This window comes from Pollicipes pollicipes, unplaced genomic scaffold (genome assembly GCF_011947565.3).
Source record: "Pollicipes pollicipes isolate AB1234 unplaced genomic scaffold, Ppol_2.1 Scaffold_7231;HRSCAF=8579_pilon_pilon_pilon, whole genome shotgun sequence".
Lineage (NCBI taxonomy): Eukaryota > Metazoa > Arthropoda > Thecostraca > Pollicipedomorpha > Pollicipedidae > Pollicipes > Pollicipes pollicipes.
In genome coordinates, this window is record NW_023597034.1 from 46,489,568 (window position 1) to 46,514,153 (window position 24,586).

Below are 24,586 nucleotides of genomic sequence, written 5' to 3' on the forward strand. Positions count from 1 at the left end.
AAGCCCAGACAATGACAAAACGTAAACAAGGGGAGCATCATGGTCGCACAGCGCACTCAAGGCGACAAGCCTGAACGCCCAGGTTCATCCAGTCCAGGTGGTCCTATAACGCTGGGTGTAACCGTGTCCTGACGGCATATGGGCACCATATGGGTTGCCTCAGTACACTCCTTTGTGTGGCTCTGGTCCCCCTAGTGTTTTTGTGCCCTCCAAAATTTATTAACGTCTTGAATATGTTTGCTTGAATATCAGCAAACTAAAGAGAAGATAAGCATCCCACTTTGCCTACCATCTTTGGGCATTATACGATGACTGACTGCTACTCTGCACATGTGAAAGACTACCATCACTGATGGCTACAGATACAGATACAGATGTGTGTTCACCACTGGGTTTTAGTAAATATCGGTTATCATCTGGTACGTTATGAACAGGCAAACAACTTAGGGTATCACCTGAGTATTACCGCCGGTAAACACGACACGCATGCGTCCAAGACAAACAAAAAAAAATACTTACGTGGTGCCTGAAAGCACTACATTCTTAACGGCGGAACAAAGTAACCGATTACGCGGATTACTGTCGTATCAGTTGACCATTGTGACCTCACCACTATACGGTCGACACCACCGGCAGCAGTTCGGGGTGAAAGTGTACCAGGTGATGTTCACTTCTGATGTTCTGGCCGTAGAGCTCTCTTGCGCATGGTCCCATCGAGTCGATCGGGGCCTCGTTTTACAAGTTTTCTGGAGGGGGAATCATCCTCACTAGTAACCATCAAATCTCCCTCTCCCCCTCACCTCCCCTCCTCCAGTGAAACACAAAGTTCCACTCCAGTGAAAAACTTTATATGCCGACTGTTGACACCCGGCGGGGTCTTTGAAATGGTTCAGGCATAGACCGGAGTCGCGGTGGAATCTGAACCACTCGGACACGATTGCGGGAACCGGCAACGATATATCAGTATATCAGTATGTTAATTAATTTCATCCGACGTCGATCATTGAGATAGATAGATAGATAGATAGATAGATAGATAGATAGATATATGTATATATATATATATATATATATATATATATATATGTGTGTGTGTGTGTGTGTGTGTGTGCATATGTACGTATATGTATATATCAATGATCGACATCTGAATCGTTGGCTCACGACTGAAAATCACATTGTCAGCGCCTGAGGAGTAAGTGCAGTTAATCTTGTCCCATAAGGCGAAAGCTAAATGAACGCCAGTGATCATTTAATTCAACATCATGCATGACATGGCAATCCAGAGCATGCTATGCAAGCATGCTTCCTCGCCTTAGTTAGATTTTATCTAGGGCAGTGCATGCAGTGGTTGAAAATTATGTATATATGTATGCACACACGCACACACACACATACACACACACATACACACACACACACACACATATATATATATATATATATATATATATATATATATATATATATATATATATGGTGCATTATATACGCATATTTGTCAGGCAAATGAGGCAACAATGGTAACGGAAATAACCGAGGGTGCCTGCATTCTATTTAAGATTTCAAATAGCGACTAAGACTTCAGACAAATAGCGTAATAATGGTAATTGCTCGAAAGTTGAATGAAAAGCAAACAATGCGTGAAACGGCAACGTTTTCATAAAATATTTGGTTACGCAAAGCGCCGACGACAAACATAGGTACGCAGCTTCTTTCAAAACGCACTTGCCTTCGTCCTGCATACAGAATCGGATCAAGCCGGCTACGTTGAATGAAGGGCAAATCAGTGCTCGTTGACTAATGCATACCTAGAGCGACTGCTTCTCCTAAAGCTGACATTCTGCTGTGATGTGGTGTAAGGGAAGATGATTCGACAACAGGTGTTGTGACAGACATCCTGCCTGCTTTGCACACTTATTAGAATTGGTGCTGACCGTTAACATACAGCGATCCATTAACAGTCATGCGATCAGTTCGCAATCAGTCATGCTTGGGACAGGCAGTACAGGGCAGTGACGGCCGACGGTGAATGAGAGCAGGGCCCAGACATCAGATATTCAGAAGAAGAGTCCTTATTCCGGGGCTGGCTTTTTCAAAAGAAACGCATGCTTTATGACTTTTGTTCGCATTGTTTTTGACAGGCAGTGTTCGAAGCCTCTGAACTTATTTCTGCCTAAAACGCAGCGACAAAAACTAATCTCATGAAAAGCAGTCGGCAAAATTAAAGCACACGGCAATACAAAGGCAACCATCATCGAGAACGTAAGTCATTCGAGAGGGCAGGATTGTATGGTGTAGATTCACACATCAGTCGAGAAGGTAAGATTGTGCACATGAAGACAACGACTGTAGGTGTATGTTAACATTTACCAGAACATTTACGTATCTCCCAAATGTGATCCGTGAATCAACTTTCGTCCTGATTCGCCGTTTTTCATAACGCGGACTGATAATGTACTCGATCCGACCGCCCCTGCCGTTTCCAAACTAAAAAAGATAGAGCTAGCCAGGATGTCAGGGATTGGTATCAACGAGATCTCACGAGTGGTGATAAGTTTTATGCTACTAGGCCAACAGTCAAACCCAGTATGCGTGTTCGAAGGTCAAATGCTCCCAAAAATTGCTCTTCAACTATCGTAAGTGCATCCATGCTTTGTATTAATTCAAATTTGGAACCGGCTTGTGTCTTGTTTGATTCTGAGTCAATGGTGCATATTTTTCTGCGTTTTGACAACATATTTATGACGCACAACTCCGTTAATGTAACAATGACGGCCCGGTGCGCGCATTCCGCGAGATCATCGGCTTGCGCCTGCCGCGCGCTCAAGCCTTAGATGGCCATGTAGTGTTACTCAAAACCGCCGTTACTCCAAAACCAGAAATGGTAGCGAGCAGAGATACGTTTTTGGCGTCAAAACACACGCAATGAATGTCACATAGGCCAATGAAAATTTGGGCACAGTTGCAAAACGTGCCGGAAAGGTGCCTTCAAAAGGCCTCAGGAGGCTCGCATCGCCCCTTCTCCCATCACAGCGAGGGTTAAAAGCGGACAAAATGTTCCCTCCCCCTCCCCCCCCCCCCCCCGCTCCGCCCCACCTCCTCAGTCACCGGGCTCGCCTCCCAGGAAAACTTCCTACTTTCTTAAGTGTACCCAAAGCCTGCCCCCCATACTTCTTGAAACGGTCCTACGCCAGTGCTTAAAAATCGACCTTCCCAGCAGCGCTCGTCAGTCTTAGTACCGAGTCGTCAGCACTCATGTGCACTCCTCACGTTCGTATAAGCGTACCGTGAAAATTTCAAACTTCTTCTGTCCTCTGGCTAGCCTGCACTCCCGTCAGCAAAGAAAAGACGACAGTCAGATCGAGAGACAAATGCACATTTTCGCAAAAAAGTCGCGTATGGGACCCTTTTTAACATGGAGCCAGTGCAGACGCCGAGCAGTGGTATGCGGTGCATCGTGATTTTGAAACTTTCCTCATTTTTCAGGTGGTGTCTAGCCTTGGCTCTAGTGAAAATATTTTGATTAGCAAAAGATGCTGGAAGATATAAGCTGCGCTAAATTTCAGCATTACAGCAAGGTCGAAGAACTATGCAAATTGTTCCTTTATGTTAACCGGGAATTAAACGGTCTAAATCCCCCGTGATTTGCTCATAAAACAGGTTCCGGAGTCGCTGACGCGCTAGAGATTGCCTGTAATGATAGCACGTCCACCAGCGCATGCGGTGTGGTATACTGCTCGTTCTTTCGCTTGCATCCAGCCCAGCTGATCGATAACATCAGAGATGTGGTCGTGACGGCGCCGACCGCTGAAATCTCTGATGCAAAAGTTCATGGTTTTCTGCACGCGTTGGATCTCAGAAACACTGCACGACCTATATACCTTCATGCAATAACGGACGTCAAACCAGCCGGTCGTTTTAGCGTGTTCGCAAGCAAAACGTGTCTGGCGTGGCCGAGAGCGATCAGGATGTTTGAGCATTTTGTAGTGACAAAGTCGCTACAAAATGATGGAATGATTCGTACTCTTTACCTGCGACAAAATTGCAGAGCCGTCAGAGATCCGAGCAATAGTGACACTGTCGGGCACGCGAGAGCTCAGGCCGCTCACAAACAGTATGTGCAAGACGCGGCTGAGGCCCCCCCCCCCCCCCTCCCCCGCTCCCCTGAACTAATTCTCTCCTCCAACCTATCAGTGCGGGCTAACAGCAGCCTCCAGTCTTTCAGTTCCACAGACGGCAGTCTCCCCTGCAGCCCGTCAGCTCCGCCCTCCTGGCACCGTCACGCCGAGCAGTTGGGGTTTTCCGCTCTTCAGTTGGGGTTCATAGCTGGACTATCGGCCTCCTAGCCTGGGCTCATTGTGCCCCATACCCTGGCGTTGCATACAAAACTAAAACGTTGCAGTCCCGACTGTGCTCCTTCTTTAACAAGCAGGCGGGGTAGACGAAGCGTGTCAGAACAACGAAATGGCAACTGCACATAGGCGACCCAATACCTCTTCGACCACTTATATCATGACGTTCACTACTGCACCTGTACTACCAGGGAAGATCTCAGGCCACATGCGACGCAAGGATGGAGAAACTCTACATGAGGTAGAAATCACAAAACGGCGGTTGTCAGTCCGCTTTGGGAAGTGCATGACCTCCCAAAAATTCTGCGTAAGTCGCCTCTAAATCTGCGAGCAGCGAACTGACTTATCTAGGGCATATCTAGATATCTAGGGCATGCCATGTGAAATCCAATAATCGAGCAATGACCGAAGAAATGTGGGATTTACATCACCGCGGAATATACAACAGTTATAACCACGAATGGGTAGCTTTTAACATTTTCCAACAAAAAGTATATTAGCTATAGCCTATGACTAATTATTCGGATTTCTACTTCCGAGGTACTCGTAAATCGGTGGCCTGGTGGCCATCGGGGGAACTACGGATCAGGCCGCAGGCCGCGCGGTGCCGCCACGTAACGAGGCCAGCACCAGCAGGCCTCACCAGGCCGCCATATGGTAAGGCCAACATCACTGCAGCGTTGCTGACAGCGGAGGCGGCTAGAGGATCAATATGGATTGAAATCTGCGTTTGCCAACGCTAGTGACATGAGGTGAAGGGAGGTGTCGAGCGCCACCTGGACGCTACATCTGCCATTACATCGGAAAGATAACAGCCGCTAGCGTTATGAGCCGTTCATGCCGGTGTACCGCATGGGATGTAGACGGGCAACAGAAGTTTTCATTTTATGTTGCTGCAAAATCGTAACATACATAGCGCAAAGCTTACTTAAACTGACGCAAAACTAACTTAAACCAACGCCGTCAACGTGTTTATCTAGTCCACGGTATTTTCTTGGTCCAAACCATTGAACGAGCACTGCGCAATCTTATGAATGCATCCATTGTCGCTCGCTTAACACGATTTTTGGCTTCTAGCGACCTGTGCTCTGTGAGTTTCCTCCAGGCGCCGAACGCCCAAATGTCAAGGGGCCAAAATACTGAAAGCCATTGCCAGATGCATCGCCACCTTGTCTCAAATCCCTCATTATAATAAATTGAGAGAAATCAAAATAAGCGCAGATCTGAATTGTGAGATACACAGCTGGTTCATACAAAAGTCAGTCACAAATGAGCAGCATACTGGTGAGCATTACAACTGGTTGTAAGCTTCGAGCTTGGAAAACCTTTTTAACGTGGACATTGCTATACAGGTACTGTCGTTTATTAGAATTTTGTCGAAAGATCAATACACTTCGGATTTCTCCCTTTCTTCATTCCCGCACTCATGACGAACGTCAGCATCATCACGTCCCAACCATGTCCAGATGTTTATTGTACCTTAAGCTCCACAGTCACAGGAAGGCACTTCAGTTCTGCCGTTTCGTTCCACCGCTTAATGCTATCGTTTCATTCACATCGGCGTAAGGGCATGACAAAATGTGAGTACAAACAAAAAAGCAAGTCGGATCTAACATGGTCTACGCAGACCCCAATAGCATATAAAGACACATTTCCGTGCATCGGTAGGCATCTGAAAGCCAGAGTACAGGTGAGATCGAGGAGTTGATGCCGCTACTCGTACCTGTACTCCCGCTGATGTCAGCATATCATTGCCGGCAAAAAAAGGAATCGCAATATTCCCCTATTTATAAATGGGGTTCACTCCACGGAACACGCAAATAGAAGGCCAGTGATATCGAATAAAACAGAGAAGCAAGTAGTGTAATACAAAGCCGCATTTGCAAGAAAACATAAATTAATGCCGGTAGGGTTACTTCCGTTTAACACATAGTCTTGCGTGAGGCCAGCGGCCCAGTTCTCGTCGCTTGACGGACCACATCTCCATCACGCCATAGCCGCGCCCGCTCGGTATCCCCGTCAGGATCTGTCGATTTTACAGACGGTGCGTATGACCCAATCTGCCGCCCGTGGCGCACAGAAGTAGACCACTACTTCCCCAGACGCGTCTGTTGCTCCACATCGTCCGCGCGGCGCGCACCAGGCTCACCGCGCGCTTCCGAGACAAGGTGGCGTGCTTGGCTCAACGCTGGCCATGCAGTCTTCGTCTAGCTGTGAAGACTCGACAGAGGACTCGCAGCCAACAGCGGTGCAGGGCCCTTCAGTCTCGACATCGGCCAAGCAGTCATTCTTTTCCTCGCCTAGGGCTTCAGCAGACTGCCGCTTCTCGTGCACCAGGTCCTCAGAACTCGACCCAGGCTGCGCAGCGACAGGCTCGTGCAGGAGTCCCCTGCCTATGCTGGTGTAGTAGCCATCACTGTCTTTGTGCGTGAGGGACGATATCTCAAGAGAAGCGAGCTCAACCTCGCCGAACTCAAAGTCGCCGAGCTTCTCCAGGATCTGCGCGCTGTCGAAGCCGCGGAACTTCCTCCAGCGTCTGCCGGCGGCGCCGCGCGTCAGAAACGTCGTGTTCATGAGGGTGGCGTGCAGCGTGACACCGGCTGCCTCGCGCTTCGCCAGGCCGGCGTCGCACAACCGGCCGTGCACGAGGTCGGCGACGCCCTGCAGCTGATCAGCCGGCTCCGGGCGCGTGAAGAGCACGCGGGTGCACGCCGCGCTGCCGAACGTACCCAGGCCCCACAGGCGGCAGGTCAGCGGCGCCCCCGAGCCCCAGCCGGCGGCAGCAGTCCGCCAAGACGTGGCGCGCGCGCTCCTGCGCCGCCTCGTCCTCCAGCCACAGCATGGCCAGCGACATGTGCAGCTTCTCGGGGCGCTGGAACAGCCGGTCCGGCAGCAGCGCCTCGTCGGCGACCAGGGCGCGGACCTGGGCGCGGAACACTCCGTAGCGCTCCCTTACCACGGGCTGCGTTAGGCGGACCGACACAAAGTGCGTCAATGGCGGCGCCTCCGCGACCCCGCCCGACTTCAGCAGTTCGCAGGCCTCCCGCACCGCCTCGTCCGTGCTGCCGCGCACTTCTGCCGGTTTTCTCCAGCTCTCTGGCAATGTTACAGCGCATCCGATGCCCGCCAGTTTGGAAGCGATTGCGTCATGCGTAGATTTTAACTTACGCAATGTACGCTTGGACAGATTAATGGAAGCCTCTATCTTCATGGGCTTCGCGTCGGGATGCGCGGCTACCTCACTTTCCACCGCGCATTCTTCACTTGAATGAGATGCCTCAGAAGCAGCAGACACCCTTCTCTTTTTGTTATCACGCTGATGCTCCGCATGTGGCTCAATTATGGCACCTCGGTCTCCTGTAGATGAACTTGTCTCTATGCAGTGGGCGCCCTGAGCTTCGACGGCAGGATGCCGTTGCTCGCCGGTTGGGTCGGGGGGAACGTTCTCACTCGACTGCTCCTCCTGAAGGCCGGCGTGCGATTCCCCGTTGTCACATTCATCTGAGCTCATTCTGGCGGCACAATGTTCGGCCTGGGCCGAGCGTCTTCATTTGATAGGCAGTGCATCCCCTTGGTTTTTTCAATGTTCATGCAGAATGCAGCAGCTTTTCAAAACGCGTTTTCAATGCGTTTAAGGAAAACCTTGGCACATGCACCTCAACGAAATCAAGGCAAAGAGCTAGATGAATCAGAAGCATTCATAGTTCATGTAGGGCAAGAATCTCGTCGAATCTGAAAAAAACGGGAGTAACTGGATGAAACACATAGCAAATTTGGGAGTTAAAACATAATAAATTTATGTGTGAGCTCGGCCTTTACTCCATTGCTCCACAACGTCACGGGACTTCTTTAAGTAACGGAGTAACGGAGTCCTTAATTTTCAAAACTTGTCACCAACCGAGAGGCTTCGGTTACTTTCGTGAATCATTACTCCGTAAAAAATGAGTCTGTTGCTGTAACTATTGCCTATTTGTTTCGCGATAGGTGCTTTAAAAAAGAAATAATTGCGCATGCATAATTATGCATTGCATGCATCGGAAAATATCACTCAATAAGCACAGCAAGTCATTAGGCCAGTATTACAAGGCCAGTATTGCATGGCCTTGGGCCAGTCGTTAGCTACCGTTATCAAATGTAAAGAGATCCCTTACACGCAGAGGGTTTTAGGGCTTGTTTCAAGAATAACAGCAAGATATACCCGTAACACAGATCCAGAGAGAAGTTAAAACAGGCTTTTCCAATGTAAACAGGCAAATCTACAGGGCCTCACAAAATCTGCTCTTTAAAACCATGTTGTCGCAGTGGTTGCCATGTCAGTTTTTGCTTTGCAACATTGTTCTTGTCCAACCCTCCAACCGAACCTTAAATAAGCCAATTTGCAGAGCTCGGAGATGGCTTACTTGTAAAATGCTGGCATGAGGGCAAACCTTATCTTCCTTACCCATCACCGCCACCGACTGTGCCGCGTGTATGTGTAAGGAATGGTACGGTCCAGAAATGAGCGCCTTGAATGTAAGTGGATAGTCTTCCATACTTGCAACGTTAAACTTATGTTAGGAAGCGCTTGGTGGATGTGTATATGTATATAGATATAGATATAGATGTAGATATATATATATATAGATATAGATATATATATATATATATATATATATATATATAAATGATACTGATCTGCAACGGGTTGAAGCCAGGATATGGCTGCTAGCAACGGCGATTCTTAGAGCAGCTTTCAAGCTAATCGTCAACAGAGTTTTAGACAAAGTCATGCAGCTTTGAGACAGTTTCTTGGATAATTATGCAATTGAAATTATCAATAAACACATTCCATTCGCCTTCGATAATTTACGAAGGTCAGTTGAATGCCAAAACCGAGCAGATTTATGACTGAAAAGCTCGTGGTCCGGGGTAATTTTTGCCACCCACTTCAAAATATTTTATAAAAAGGCGGTAACAAATTTATTACACTGATCTTATGAAGCTCTCACGAGGTCACTGACCTAACATAACCTTAAGAAGCCATTTTATTCGAAAAACCTGCCGCCTAGGTAATTCTTGGCGCTGATTTTAACTTCAAATATGAACGCTGCCAATCTATGAATACTGTCACCAAGTATCCGTTACATCGCCATCATGCCTGCGAGCTGGTTTCACAATTTATAGCAATTCCAAATACGCATAACTTAGCCCGATTCGAATCCCAAGCATCTGATCCTGGGGTTGGTTAAGCCTGTACTGTATTAGCTAGTTTGAAGTGCCGTTTAAGGGCTAGCAGGAGCAGTATTGCAAAGCAAAATATGATATGGTGACCATCGTGACATTTTTTAGGTTAAGTAATGTTAAGACTGGTTCTCGATAGCAACTAAAGCCGACGGAAACGATTCCGTCGGCGCGGGGAGAGGAGGGACGAGTCTCGCTCCGATCACACCCGGTCTAACGCTGGAGTTGACGTCAATCCACATCAACTCCAACTGGCCGTCTGGCAGCGGCGTCGTAGCAAAACTACTGTAAAGCCATCCTCCAGTAGAAGAGTCATCCCACCCCTCAGACTTTACCGCACATACGTCACGGAACTGCCAATCAGAATTCCAAGCTCGCCGAGGATGTGTCGCTTCACGCACGCCCGGCGCTGGCGGCTGCATGAGCGCAACACCCAACCGCGAGATGCCACATCGCCGCCGTCCCGTGTTGCAATCAAGTCTCCTTTCACTGAAGTAACGGTCGTGGCCGCTTGCGGTCCATGCCAGGCCGTCGCCCGTCGACTGCGCCATCCCCGGGGACGCGTTTCTCCAGTCGGTTTTGGGGGCAGCGTGCCATCTATAGATGGCACTGAAAACGCTATACCTCATCAGCTGGCGCCATCTGGTGGAAATTGGTGGTAGAAATATCCATATTGGTGGCCAAAATTCAATCAGCGGTAGAATGTTCATGTCAGTTTTGAGCCATCCAATTTAGTAATAAGTGTCAATTCTGATTGCTGAAGTTTATTTTTGGTGATATATGAGATGAAAGAGATGTTTTGGTGATATTTTTGGTAGAACCCAGCATCGCGTGAGATTGGCCTTGGTCAGGGTTACGTAATATGGAGTTCGCCGCTATCCGTTACTGCAGTTGTGCGCGAAGGGAGGAGGACGGAGCCGCTGCGCTGGTCGCAAGCAAGTGGTGCCCTGAGGTGACGTTCAAGTTTTTGCGACGCCCTTTCCAGTGCTGTTGATTATTCATGAACATACTGAAGCAAATTTCCTAACCTCGTTCTCCGACCGTCGGCAGTAAGTGTCCAAGCAAAATACGGCCTTAGACACGACCCGTTGCCGTTGATAGTTACAACTTGGGCTTGGATATGCGCACAGGTTCTTACCTGATCTGGATGGCGCTGCGATAAACTAAATGGGCCGCCATGGTCGGCTCTTGTGTGCCCAACGTCGCCGTTGTGGATCACGCGGAGCGGCCATTCGACCAAAACGCAAGTCATCAACGCTACGTCTTGTGATGACGTCACGGGAAAACAAATAAGTGGCGCTCCCCATCGCTTGCGCTGGAGGGGGCCAGAAGCCAGGCCGGATACCTTGATGTTTCTGCATGGATGAACACTTTATATATGAGGCTCTTTTACCAAAAAATAGGAGTGAAAGGTTTGAGTTGGCTTCTCCCCATGCATCTAGCCCATGAAACGAAAATTGGGTATTGGCAGCGCAAGCCTCGCATATTTAAAAAAATGTTTAAACAATCAAATTCAGCGTGGAAGTAAAACAATTTTGATATCAGTAGATGCGTCAGATTTTTTAAACACTTAAGCGCCGTTTTTTCCGCTCCATGGTCTCATAATGAATGACATTTTGCCCACACCAACCGCCATCCCGTTTATGAGCTAGCGTCGTGTCTGTGAGCCGATTATGGGACGATAGTGAAGTCGCTGGCGCCTTCAGCTGATAACGCGGTGACGTATTAAGACCACAAAATTATTTAGCGCGGGGAGATTTACTTACAATCAACCACCTTGGGTTTTAACCGAACGTGTCGTCTGAACGGCGAGCGCCAGCAGCCCAGATGCGTGCAATATAGCCAGATTTGTGAGACTAACAGGCAGGAAAAAGCAAATGATCTTGCGCTTCTGTTTCCTTACGAGCCAATGTCCTCCGGAGTCAGATACCACAGAATGACTCCCATACCCTAGCTAAGACCGCGCTGCGCGTCTAAGCTCCGTAAGTGGGATGGCGACTGGGCGCGTCCCGTAACACGTTTAACTCTCAGTAGGTGTGTAAGGTAGATTATGTAAGGTAGACTATGTCAGGCAACGACGGAGAGATATCGACGGGGCAGGGCCTTTTTAAGTCAGATCCCGTTTTCGGGACGGTTCTTGCTACGGATTTTCATGAATCTTATGTTGATATTAGGGATTCGGCTGTATCCCCAATGAAAAATAAACTTACACCCATACACGTACGGTATAGACTTACAGTACCTACAGTACTTAGACTTAGTACCAGGGAGAGGGGCTCCATACGTCCTTGTCACCCCCCTTGGCTACGCGTTTCGCTTGGCTCCCTCCTCATGAATTAGTTGGGGTTGAACCTGGAATGTGTCAAGTTTCGGCTGGCTGGTCAGAGTAAATCTACAGTTCCGTGCAAAAACCTGCGGAGCTAGAATCAGAGTTGAGTCGACTGGGTGTGTTCAAATCAGGTAAGTTAGGTCAATCATATGAAACCAACAGTCGCAAGATTCCTACCGTGATCTCTCCGATGGTTATGTTCAGCCGAACGTTGCCGGTTCGGACGGAAGCGGCCGGAACGGGACTGGATCCGACGGAACTGGACGGGCCCGACTGGGCCAGCCCAGACAGGCAGGACCAGGCGGGACCAGATGGGGCCGAAGTCCGGGCTGAGGCGGATGGAGCCTGATGAGCGTGGACATTCGGACAGGACCTGACGAGGCCGGACGGGACCGAATGGAACCGGACGAGGTCTGATGGGACCAGACGGGGACGGTCCGGACCGGACGAGGCGGCACAGGATCGGGTGCGATGGAGTGGGACCGAAAGGAACCGAATGGATCTGGACGGGACTGGACGGTATCGAATGGAACCTGGCGGAACCAGACCAATACAGTCCAGGTCTGGCGGGATCAGACGAGGCTAGACCGAATCAGATGGCCGGATGTGACCAGACGGGATCAGAAGGCGCCAGACCGAACCCGACGGTGCCAGACGGGACAGGACCCGTCCTATCCCGCCCGGTCCCTTTCGGTCGCGTCTGGTGCTTTCTGATTGCGTCTGATCGCACCCGGTCTGGTCTGGTCCTCCAAAAACCCAGCTGGTTTGGTCTGGTCTCGTCCGACATCGTCCAGTTCCATGAAGTCCCATTCGGTCCCGTCTGGCCTCATCACGTTCCATCTGGTTCCGTGTGGTCTCTTCCTGTCCCGTTCTGTACCATTCGTGTTCATTTGGTCCCGTTTGGTACCGTCCGATCTCCTCTGATCCAGTCTAATCATGCCTGGTCCCGTCCTGTCCCAACTGCTCCTGTCCGGTTCTGTCCTATCCTGTCTTTTGTTCTGTACTGTCCGGTGCTGTGTGATTCCATTTGATCCTGTCCGGTGGCGCCTGGTCCCGTCTGGCCTCACCAGTCTCGTCCGGTTTCATCCGGTCTCGTCCGCTCTCGTTCGGTACCACCCGGTCACATCTGGCTTGCGACGATTCCGTCCGGTGTCATCCGGTCCCATCTTGCCTGCCGACGATCCGAGCGGTTCCATGCCGACGCGTCCAGCTCGTCTGGTCCCGCCCGATCCCGTCTCATTTAGCTGCGTCCCGTCGGGCCCCAGCCATTCCGGTCATGACCAGACCAGGAGCCCGATCTCCACAGCACGTGGCTCAGTCATAGTCCGTCGTCGGCCTGTGAGCTGCTGCACTTGTCACGACACGCGCCCACGCGCCCAGTCATGCCAATTCGGACTGGTCTTTTAGGAGCGCATCAGCGGCAACTGGGTCTAGGAATCAACCATTCGGTGTGCCCTGCTGCTGGAAAATGAGGGGTCGAAAGGAATATAAACCCGGTTGGTCTTATGGTTGCCTTTTAGGCAACCTAATGACCCCTTAAATTTAGTAGTTAACGTCCGCCATAGGCAGCATCAGTTGCTAACAAAAGTGGTTTCATTTCGAAGAGACGCGTTGCCGGCGACTGTGTTTTTATGACGTCACTTCAGAATGAGCTCAAAGTGTCATGGACCTCACCATTGTACTGTCGTCGCATTATCAGCTGCGTCGCAGATTGGTACTGCGGTTGATGCCAGGACGATAGCTGATGCCAGGGCCGTGGCACAGATGGCTGGCCAAGATGGCCAAGGCTGGTGCTTTGGTTGATGGGAGGTTGGGTGGCAGGCGTGCTCGAAAACGCTGTTTTTTACAGAATGGCACCAGGATGTAAATGAAGGTGTTAGGAGTATCCACAAGTATCGGACATACCCATCTACATGAGCATGGTGTAATTTATATCTGACTGGTCTGGTTTTGACTGGCCTAGGAAGTGGGAGGCTTGCACTGAGAATACCGATTCTGACCTGGAGGAGGCCCTGCATTGTCAATTTCAGACCTTATATTCACAGTAGGCCCTAGATGATACAGGCAGGCCATGCTAATCAGCCAATGGCACATCACAACCATTGCAGGGTTCGTGAATGGTTCTACCTCTGTCCCAAACTTTCTGCAGACTGCACATAAGGTGTGAATGCAGAAGCTAAGTATGACTTCCTGAATGTCTATCAATACACACCATTTATGCCTATGTCCTGATGCTTCTAATGAGCTTGATGGTTAACTGGCATGAAAAGTAATGTATGACAATTCTTGTAAAACAATTTATTGGTATAAAGCTCAATTTGGCAATGTGCTCTGTGCTTGTGGTCTTTATAGTGAGTTCTGGCTCCTTTGACAGTACCTTCACACTGTGAATGGTCTAACAAATCCCCAAATGCTAGTATGTGTAGTGCCTGGCATTTCAATGAGCTGTTGTGTTGATTTGCTCTGATGCCTTAAACAGTTATTTCAGTTGCATTTTGTACATGTTCACTCAGCTCTTGCCAAGTCTCACTGTATTACAGCTGTTGGCTCCACATGCCACTGCCCGTGGTAATGTCCATGAGAATTCAAACCAAAAATAAGTCTCAGATTGTGCTCCTAGCTGGCTTTCATGAGATCATATGGGTACATCATGAAAAAGGCTGCAATATGCAGCCTCTTTTTAAAGTACTAGGTGGTTGAGATAGACATTGACTAATGTTTTCCTCAGCAATGGCAAGTATATTTGTTGCACAATGGTGACTGGTGGCATTGGCACTGTCAATTCTTGAGCAGTGATGCTGGAAGTCAGATAATTCACGTGTTAACTGGTGACTACAAAAGGTGCTCCAGCTGGCTCCCTGAGTGTTCAGAATGCGCAACAGCTGACCCTGCCACAGATGGTTAGCTATCCTGTTGATCTTGTCGACGGTGATGCGTCCCGTCTTCAGTCTGAAGGCAGTATTGCGGTCTTGAAGGTTCTCTGGCTGGTCCACATCGACGTGGTTGTCTACATTTTCACACAGCGGAAGCGAATTGGAGATGGGCGGGCGAGTGCGAATACACTCCTCGGCTGTCTTAAAGCGATGTGCATTCAAGGGAAATGTTCAGCTAACCAACCCAGGGGGGCCCGTGCCCTGTGCTGCCTCGCCCCCTCCTAATAGAGCCACGACTTGCCCTGATCAATCCCTTGAAGTCGCCCCAGGACCGCCCAGAAGGGTATTAGAGCGTTCGCGATCTAGCGCTCTGAGCTAGATCGCTAGAGGATGCTCGTTTTCGTCCTCAAGTAATACCACCGCAGGTATTACTAGTAATTGGATCAATTATTGATTACGGGGCATGTAACTTATCATCAATAGTAAAATCTGGTTACGGTCAATCCACGTTGTTTTCTTCTGCGCACTATCTTTATTAATTTGAAATTGGCAGGGTGTCGCATCAACAGATCAGGGGCTACCGGATCGGGAGATACCAGGAATCAGGCGGTGTGAGACAGGCTGAGGAGTACCATGACATGATCAGCGAAAAGATGCAATGAACCACTTGGTCATGGAAGTGTCAGATGAGAACATCTTCGCTGCTGTGGAATCCCCGTGGATCTCAGCGGTTTTCTCGAAACTGGCGCGTAACGACCGAGTGGTTAGCGTCTTGGGCTGCGACGCTGGGGGTACGGGTTCGCATCCCGGTTGCGCCGTGCTTAATGAACGTGGTAAAAGGAGCTCGCAAAAAGCGATTTCTCCCGTCACTCATGGGTGAAAAGGTGGCAAATGAAGTGACGATGGGCAGGAGAGTATAGGATGGGACGCTGAGCGTCATGCGGTGATAATGTCTGAAGCACGGGTGTCATTTTTACTCCGAAAGCGATGCAAAAGTTACGTTCGATGTTACCAACAGGGAGCATGTTGCATCCCGTTGCACCCCGTTGTAACGCTACTGTACTGGATGATATCCATGGACGGTCTGTGGGCAAAACCAGGTCATGTTCCGCCCGCCACACGGTTGGGGCTGTCCCTGGGGTGGCATGTCTGGTGACGAGTCGCCAGCCGGGGCTTTATCAGTCCGGTGTCGCCGGTCGGGGATCGTTCTTGTGGTGGCATGACATCCGGCTGAGCGTCGGTTCGCAGCGGCGGCGGAAGTCAAGCGATAATGGGAGGGATCGTGCGTCTCGTTGTGCATCTGACGCGCTATGACGTTTTATTTCGATTTCGAACGTGTCCAGTCAGCTTCATCATTCACTTTTGGTGACTAACCTGCGCTTTTATTTTCCGGTGCGATGGTTTCCAGTTGCATATGGCCAAGCCGATTCGCATCAGTTCCAATTAATAAGACATCCCCGACCTCGGAGACCCGACCCGATAAGACAAACCCGACCCCAGGTTTCTCGGTTAAAAGCGGTAGAAGTGAGAAAGATACCCAGTCCCAGGAGGGCAATCATGTCAGGGGAGTAATTGCCCATATCAGGAGGACAATCGTGTAGCGAGTAGCCATCTCCTACCATCGGCTGTTGATGTCATTTTTCAGCCGCCATCAAAAAGACCCAGCAATTACAACGGCAATCGTAAAAGGGAGCGACGCTGCCATCTTCAAATGGCTTCAAGGGTCACGGGACCGGGGAAGGAAGCACCTCGTCCGCATGGCGGTACTACATGACACATTTCCATTGGCTTGGCATGTCATGGGTCGTGCTGCAAACCATTTGGGAAGTGGAGTCTCTACTGCTTCAGGGAAGCTGGCCTTTACCGAGCTGTAACTGCTCCAGTTCCGTGCTTATCTGTGGATATAGTTGGATCCTGTGATCCATTGTTCATAGTAAAAGTTCGAATACAGAATGTGATTCAAAAGCGGGATGTTTACTCGTGAAACTGTGGTTATATTGAGCACCAGCGTGCGAGCACTTCTCGCCCATCGTACTGTCGACTTATCCTCTATCCCATATTTCGGCTGGCATTGATCGTGATGTAAGGGTAAGAGCTTGAGGCTTGAAGCCATATGTCAGTCAGGGGCGATTGGCAGGTCATGGGTCATGACCTCGATATTAACCTTTCGTTTTCTGCTTTTAAATCCCAGGTATGTTTAAAAATTGTCGGAGCCCCACTAGTTCGTGAACCGTTTAATCGGAATGGTCGAAAAATATTTTAAAAGGTGTATTTCGCAGCCTGGAAAGGACAATGATATATTGGCTTAATACGTCCCTAAATCTTAACCACGGTTAAGTGCGACTTCTGAGCGTGAGATTAGGGTGGAAACGGAGGGTTATGGTATTTCTCGTATGACGAAAATCATCCAGCTATGAATTCCTGCGCCTTCGGAGGTCCTATTTCTCAGCAGTGTTGGAATCCAGGTTGCAAGACCAGCCAGGTACCTGTAGACCCTACCAAAACATTGGCATTACTGGCAAATGCAACCAACAACGTCATGGTCATTATTCTGAAGCGGATATCATCGAATCTCATTTTTTGAATAGGAAAGCAGCATGTCAGGTTTACTCTAAAATGCGGCGAAAATGACTGGCCAAGCTCATGCAATACAATCTGACCTGGGTCAAAGCGGAGTGCTTTCCAAAGTTGACTAAACATTTGGTACGTTCTCCTGTAAGGTATGGCTTTAACAGATCACAAACAAAAAGCATGGGTTGTTTGGGTTCAAACCGTGTAATAGTCATATTTGGGGTAGGAGATATCTCTAAATTGAAACAGCACAGTGCCAGAGGCCAACTTCGCACCTTGATCGACGTATGCTTCGGCCAGTGCGTGTTGCGGCGCAAATATTGAACATTAAATCAGTTACTTTAAATTCTGGCCTTACCCAATACTAGAAATGTTTAGTCAACCATTTTACTGCGTGGGGTGCACCGTGGAGATCATGTACTCCTCTATACTGCGCAAAGTTTCTCGCTGGGCCCACCCCTGGCACGGACTTATGCCCAGCTGGTATACAGCGCGTCTGCCAGATCGGGCCAGGCAAGGTCCCAGCTGGAGCCCAGCACCTGCCCATGCCACGTCAGTATCCCAGGCGGAGTTACAGCTGGAGCCCAGCGCCTGCCCTGTTTACACCGATGCTTTGTCATTTCATCAACATGTGCCTGGCTGGTGCCCGGCCAGGCCACGAGCAGCTGGCCCGGCTGTGGCCAGGCCGCGGCCATCAAACCAATGTTGCAAGGACCATCTGGGGCCGTGCTTTGCATTATGTTTCTGCACACCCAGGTTGCCCGCCGGGGCCCCGTGGAGTCACTATAAAATTATGGCTAGACGTACGTGCGGGACCTCATCGAGCATTGAGCACGCATACACAAGTAAAATGGTTAACGCGTCTGTGTTGAACTCTGCGCGTCTGGGAAACCAGAGGTACGGGGTTCGATTCCCCGCGGTGTCCGCCTTTCGTGCTACGATGAGAGGCAGGCGACGCCTCATAGTCTCAGCAGCTGAGTGCGTCGTAAAGCCCCAATGACGACGACGACACACGCGCATACGGACACCAAAGTCGCCGCTAGAAAATATTTCGTTCTGTGAAGGAGCTCGTGAACTCGTAAGTATGCATTGAAGTGATAAAACAAGTTTGTATTTCTGTGCGGCTACAAAGATGTCTTTATCGTATTAATTTCTGGCGTGATCCTGTTCTGTACTCGTTCACGGCATCGAACATGTCTTCGTCGTGATTCTGATTCCCAATCCATCGAGACTCCTAGCGTAGCTCAGCGCCTCCCTGAACTCCGGCTCCGGATTTCTGCTGGCCCTGACGCCGTATCCTATAAGCGTCCCTGTCGTCGCTGCAGCATGCCGACACCGGTGACGTCACATGGCGTGACTGGCAAAATTGGGTCGCCCTCCGGGAAGTTTGTGCGTGGCTGCCGCGGTCGCTGTTTCCGTCCAGTCGGTGTGCGCAGTTGCCCTCGCTTGCTGCCTCACGGACGGAGCAGGGAGGAGGTGGCTTTGTGTGTGCTGAAGCCGGGCCCGTGCCGTACGTGCGCCATACAGGGACAAGTTGTGACGGTATGTGTGTGGTTAACGTGTCCGTTTCCAGGGCTTTTCGCTCCTTTGTTTGGGAGTTAACATAACGCACAGACTGAGTTCCGCTATGATCCCCCCCCCCCCCCCCCCCCCGCCAGCATGCCGATTCGACGTGACCCAGCGTGCGAACTTTGGCCCCTACACCCGGCTTAGACGGACCGATCTTCGCGAACCCCAACTCCCGCAGCCCAAATGATGTCAATCTGTACCATCAGTAGTGCCTATCAGGGCCGTTGGAATCTCTGTGATGCAGTCTCCCCTCCTCCCGGCCCCTCAGCTGAATGTGCCCTCTCCTGGCGTGCTGCAGAATCTCGGCAGTCTCGCCATGCCGCTTTACGAGCCGCAGGTGGCCACGCGCCGCGCCACGTTCGGCATGTCCTGATTCTGGTTCCCGGAGGCGCAGTTCGGCTGCGCCCCCGGGGTGGTCCGCACCCGAGTCGGGTACGCGGGCGGCACTCGTGTCAATCCGAGTTACTACAGCCTGTGAGTAATGCCAACAGATGGCAGGCGTCGCTCGATTCTGAGCGCTTGTCTCCTGACGAGGCCAGCGTCGGGCCGCGTTCGTTGCTCGAGCGCTACTAGCATGCTAATGGAACTGGAATTGGTTACGCGTCGTCAAAATGTGCACAAGTGCGTATGTTTTCGTTGAGATGTTCTGCCTCACACTAGGTAACTCCGGTCCGGCATCGCATAACCAAGGAATAAGAAATGTCCCTCGTCTTGTAATCTCAGCCAGAGTGCTGGAATGGTTTGGATTGCTTCAACGGGTCCGGTCCGGCAGTGTCCGGGTGATAGTTCAGCTGGCGCATAGGCACGCGCGCAGCGATTTTGATCTTGATACCCTGCGATTTATTGAGCATCACAACCGACTTTCCAGTTGTTGACAAACGCGGACCCCGCCCTGTGATCGGCATTCTGGCATTCACGCCGCGATGCATTCTAGCTTCCATTTCAATCTGATGGAGGCGGCCGTTTCGCAGGGGAGACCACACAGAAACAGTGGACATCGAGTATGATCCGGAGCAGACGAGTTATGAGCGCCTGCTGCAGGTGTTCTGGCGTAACCACGACCCCACCTCCAACTGCTCCAGACAGGTGAGCTTCTTCGGCATCCGCTCGGTGCCGAGGTGGAGCCGACTTCGGCGCCGGCCTTGCTGTTGTCGTCATGCGTGGGTGCTATGTGTGTCACCGCGACGATTCCGGCCGCGGCGTGCCTGCTGCAGGGTCGCGGGCGTTGGCTGAGCTGCCGCGCCACTCTCTCTCGGCCGTGTGATGTGAGGACTTGATCGGATTGGATTTGATGTTTATTTTCTATTATGGACATTTTGATATGCATTATGGATCATGGACATGGACATTTCGATTATGGACACACATATGAACAGGATCAAGCTCCAGGTGTCGTCACCAGGCCGTCCGTGACGTCACGTGCAGCCGCTGCCACGTTGCCACGTTGACCGTTCCCAGTACATGTCGGCAATATTCTACCATGACGATGAGCAGAAGACGCTGGCGGAGAGGACGATGAAAGACGAGAGCGTGCGGCACAGGAAGAATATCACCACCAAAATTATGCCCGCCAAGGAGTTCTACGGCGCCGAAGAGTGAGTGTGACCTGCGCTGCGCAGCGTGCCTAGGGGCGGGTCGATTGCAACTTGTGTCTGGCGAAAGTAGCGAACATTTGATCGAATACGGTAGATGTAACTTAGCCACGTGAGCTGACATTGAATAGGTCTCCTTCACGTGGCACCTGCGATCCAGGTTGGGAACCAGCAACCGTCGAATTTAGGCCAGGCCGATGCGGCTCAGTGTGTGTGTTGCGACGGCCGTCAGCCACTGTGAGCCGGGCCGGGCGTCGGGCCGCACCGGCCCGCACCGGCCGGGCGCCGCTACCAACGGCCGCCCTCTGTCGCGCAGCTACCACCAGAAGTACCTGCTGCAGAAGCACGGCGCGCTGCTCAACTCGCTGGACGTGGAGCCGGGCGAGGAGCTGGTCCGCTCGCACGCCGCCGCCAGACTCAACGGGTGAGCGCCGGCCGCACGGCACGGCATGACACGATACGATACGACGCACGGCACGGCATGACATGACACGACACGGCACGGCACGGCACGGAGACGTGCGGTGCAGTCAGGTCTCAGCTGAACGCAGTGAGGAGGATCGGAACAACCATGCTTCTGAAAAAAATGTTTTTATCTTTAAGGTGCGAAGTCTTTGACAAAACCTATTGCATGTATGCGGCGGGAAAGCACAATTCGAGTCAGTGTATGTTCCTCAGCAAAATGTCCCAAATTCCGTATTGATCCCTTCCTAAGCATACTTCTGGCGACAAAGCTGGCTTTTTTACCATTCCACCCAGACCTGCGACATCGTTAGCTTCATGCGTTGTCATCTGTTTTGCACTACGTCGCAATATTTCTGCAAAGGACAAAGTTTGAGCTCGGACATGGACTGAATGAAACGCCGATGGCAATGCTGCGGGCCAGAATGCGATGCAGTACTCATGGCATGGTTTGCGCAGACGACCGAATCGTGACGTTGCAGGTGGCGATATGTCCTTGGCATCGGGTGGGACAGAACCTTCTGGAATCTTGGCCATCTCGTTATTCAAATCGCAATGTTGGAAACCGGTTGTGAGTGTCATCCCTTCCGAAGCGGGGATGGGTTTGTCACTGCCATTGTCACGTATCATTCTGCTCGTAGAAGCACGCGGGCTTTGTACACTACCCGGTAGCAGAGGGTTAACAACACACAATTCTCCAAGTAAAATGATATTATTTATGCGAAATTCGGCATACTACATCTACTACATCATACATGCTACATCTACTTCATCATACATACTACATTCTACTGCTACTACTACTGCATACTACTCCTACATGCTGAGCCTGCCTGTACAGTTTGAGGTCAGTATTTGCCCAACTTTGTCAGTCTGCTCAATTTGAAATGGAGAAGTGAGTGGTTTTCTCGACGCCAGTCGTGACACCGTACCGTTTATGCGGTTTCAGTTACGTCGGCGGGTACGGCAGTCTGGAGCAGTTTGACGGCGAGTGGGAGAAGCTGGGCCTCAACAACCAGATGGCCGAGTACGTCAGGAACGTGATCCGCACGGGACGGCGCCACTAGTGCCAGCGCCTGGCCACCAGCCCTGGGGCAGTCACCGGAGTTGGTGACAGGTTCCCAGGTCCTGGGGCAGTCACGGGAGCAGGTGACATGTTCCCAGGTCCCGGGCCAGTCACCGGAGCCGGTGGCACGACTGCCCCACCCACCCACCCACCCTCCGAACTTTGTAGAGGCTACTAGAAGCTGGTATTTTCGCACGATAACTGTGCCCCACCGAGCCTCCATTTGCTCCGCTAGGTCGGCGGCGATCCCGGCGCGCGGGCTGAGGTCGGCCGGTCGGGAGGGCCGGCCCGGGCGTGCCGGCGGCCAGCGGCGCGCGCGGCGTGTGACGGCCGCCGCGTGAACCCGACCTCGGGACGCGGCAGTCAGAGGAGAGCCGCGCGCGCCCGCCGGCCGACGCCGCCCGCGCCGGTCCGCACCGACCCGCAAGCCGCTCCCGCCGCGCCGGAGGCACTGGCGCCAACTCGCAGGAGCCTGGATCACGCGATAAATCGCTCGTGATTACGTCGCCAATGTGACGCGTAGGCTGATGCTATTGCACGAAATGGGAAATCAAGGTGTTTTACACGTATATTTTCGTCACATATGTTATAAATACAGACTAATACAACCCACCGACACTGTCGGCGTGTCACCACCGTGGATTGCGGCTGATTTGGCGGGCGGCCGGCCACTGCCAGACGTCAACAATGCTGCAACACGCGTTACGCAGCCCGCAGCCTCCAATGCGAAGTCTACAATAACGCATGACATTTGGTGTGGTGACGCCCCTCGGAAAGCGCGTCCTTAGCAACTTTCCACACTCATTAGTTCGCGAACTCCTGATTGCCAGCGCAGTGGCCACACCGCCGACGTGCATTCACCACTCACAGTCTCTTCTCAACGCACTTCCTGCCGTCGGCTGCGTCTGTTAGTCGGGAAGAGTCGGCGGCCGGAGCCCAGCCCCGCCCGCGGGTCAGGGGGGTCATCGCGCGTGCGGCCGTAGATTAGAGGCATCAGTAGCGACGCGCCTGGCGCTGGCCCCCGCCAGCCCCGCAGCCGGGTTAACTTCAAAGCTCGTCTCCGGCGCCGGCCGGCAGGCTGGCCCCGGTGAAGCTGTCGCGGCGTCGCCGCCGCCGCGTGCGCCGCCGTGTGCCGCGCGACGGCGGTGTGTGCGTGTGCGTGCACCCGCCACCCGCGCTGGCCCGCGCCACGTGGCGCATCCTCACTCGCCAAACTCGGGCGCGTATGCGTGTCGGCGCGTGCGAGCTCACAGCGCGCGCATGTAAAGAGGTCCGGTTGACATGCGCACGCGAAGGGATGGCAGGGACGTGGGGACGCGTCACAGCTCGCCGCAACGTCACGTGGCCGACGCACAGCACGTGCGTGTGAAAACGGAGACCTCGCCGCATGTGCACGTGAACTCAGCCTGGCCCACGGCTCGCCAACAAACACGCGAACGCACACAACGAGTCACAACGAGTCACAACGAGTCCGCGCGCCGCGCGTCACGCGGAGGCTTCCGCCGCCGTCGGCCGCGCGGTGTCGCGCCGGTGGCGCCGCCTACCGGACGGCGAGCACGAGGCCGGCGGTGAGCAGCGCGGCCCGCAGCGGCGCCGGCAGCAGCGCCGCCGCGCCGTCCGGCTCCGGGCCCACGCCGGGCAGCGAGTCGGCCTCCTTGCAGCGCTCCGCGTCGCACTCGTCGCCCTCGCAGATGTCGCAGAGGGTCGCCTGGATCGGCAGGTAGAACTGGCGCGCCATCCTCGCTGCCGGGCGGAGGCCGCTGGTCAGTGGTGAGTGCCGCTCGGGGGAGGTGGAGGGGAGGGGGGGCAACCGTCCGGGGTCGCCGGATGGGAGCTAACACGGGTTGAGCAGATGTCCCGCTAGTCGGTATTTGAAGGGTATGAACCTTAACCGAGTCTGTACCGCGCTTAGTTTGGCACACCTCAATCCCAGCAGGCATGTGTTGACAGAGGGGGCGTGACACCTTCAACCTATTTACTCTGGCGTTCGTAAAACGACGTTTAGTGTTGCAAGGTAACGGGCCAATTGACCAGCCCATGGGATTTGAATCCCCAGGGCGACTAATGACGGCATGGACCGACGGCGTCGGAACAAATGCATGCCATATTGACATTGACGATAGCTGACGAGGCGTAATGTGGCCGCCGCTTCAGCTCCCTGTACAGTGTCGGTGCACGAACACACCCCGGCCATGGCACGGTGGCGTCGCAGCGATACGTACTCGGGTCGTAGTAGTCGTACACCTGCACGGCCGAGCGCCTCTGCCGGGCCACCTTCGCCGTGTAGTAGCCGAGCACAGTCGGGCAGGTCTCGAACTTCGATATCTGAAGCGAGACCGAGTCGGGTGAGACGGGCGGTCGCAGCCGCCAGTCTCAAAGCCAGTTAGCGTGTCGCGGCTTTTGCTCACATTGATGACTGTGAATCTCGGAGCTATAAGCGCTAATGAGCAACAGCCATTACAGAACGTCTTGCTGTAAATTGGGTGACGAAGTGTTTCGTCTTCTGGTGAACGCAACCAGCCCTGCTCATGACCGACCTCTATATTTGA

General features: G+C 52.1%; 2 protein-coding genes and 1 pseudogene across 2 annotated transcripts in view; 1 reads left to right on the forward strand and 2 right to left on the reverse strand.

The window, feature by feature from the left end:
• Positions 1-5,700: 5,700 nt before the first annotated feature.
• LOC119109209 (uncharacterized) lies at positions 5,701-18,202 on the reverse strand (annotated as a pseudogene).
• A 1,018-nt stretch (positions 18,203-19,220) lies between these two features.
• Positions 19,221-22,658, forward strand: MsrA (methionine sulfoxide reductase A). Its single transcript, XM_037232802.1, is given in 5 exon segments — positions 19,221-19,391; positions 19,889-20,003; positions 20,376-20,512; positions 20,826-20,933; positions 21,921-22,658. Coding segments are annotated over 5 exon segments (636 nt in total). The 5' UTR covers positions 19,221-19,233; the 3' UTR covers positions 22,039-22,658.
• Positions 22,659-22,901: 243 nt separating this feature from the next.
• The window catches only part of LOC119110191 (CD109 antigen), a 37,336-nt gene continuing 35,651 nt past the window's right edge, over positions 22,902-24,586 (reverse strand). The window contains exons 27-29 of the mRNA XM_037233928.1: positions 24,260-24,362; positions 23,652-23,780; positions 22,902-22,942 (exon numbers count right to left, since the gene is read on the reverse strand). Coding sequence (XP_037089823.1) covers positions 22,902-22,942; positions 23,652-23,780; positions 24,260-24,362 — 273 coding nt within the window. The remainder of the gene's footprint in view (positions 22,943-23,651; positions 23,781-24,259; positions 24,363-24,586) is intronic.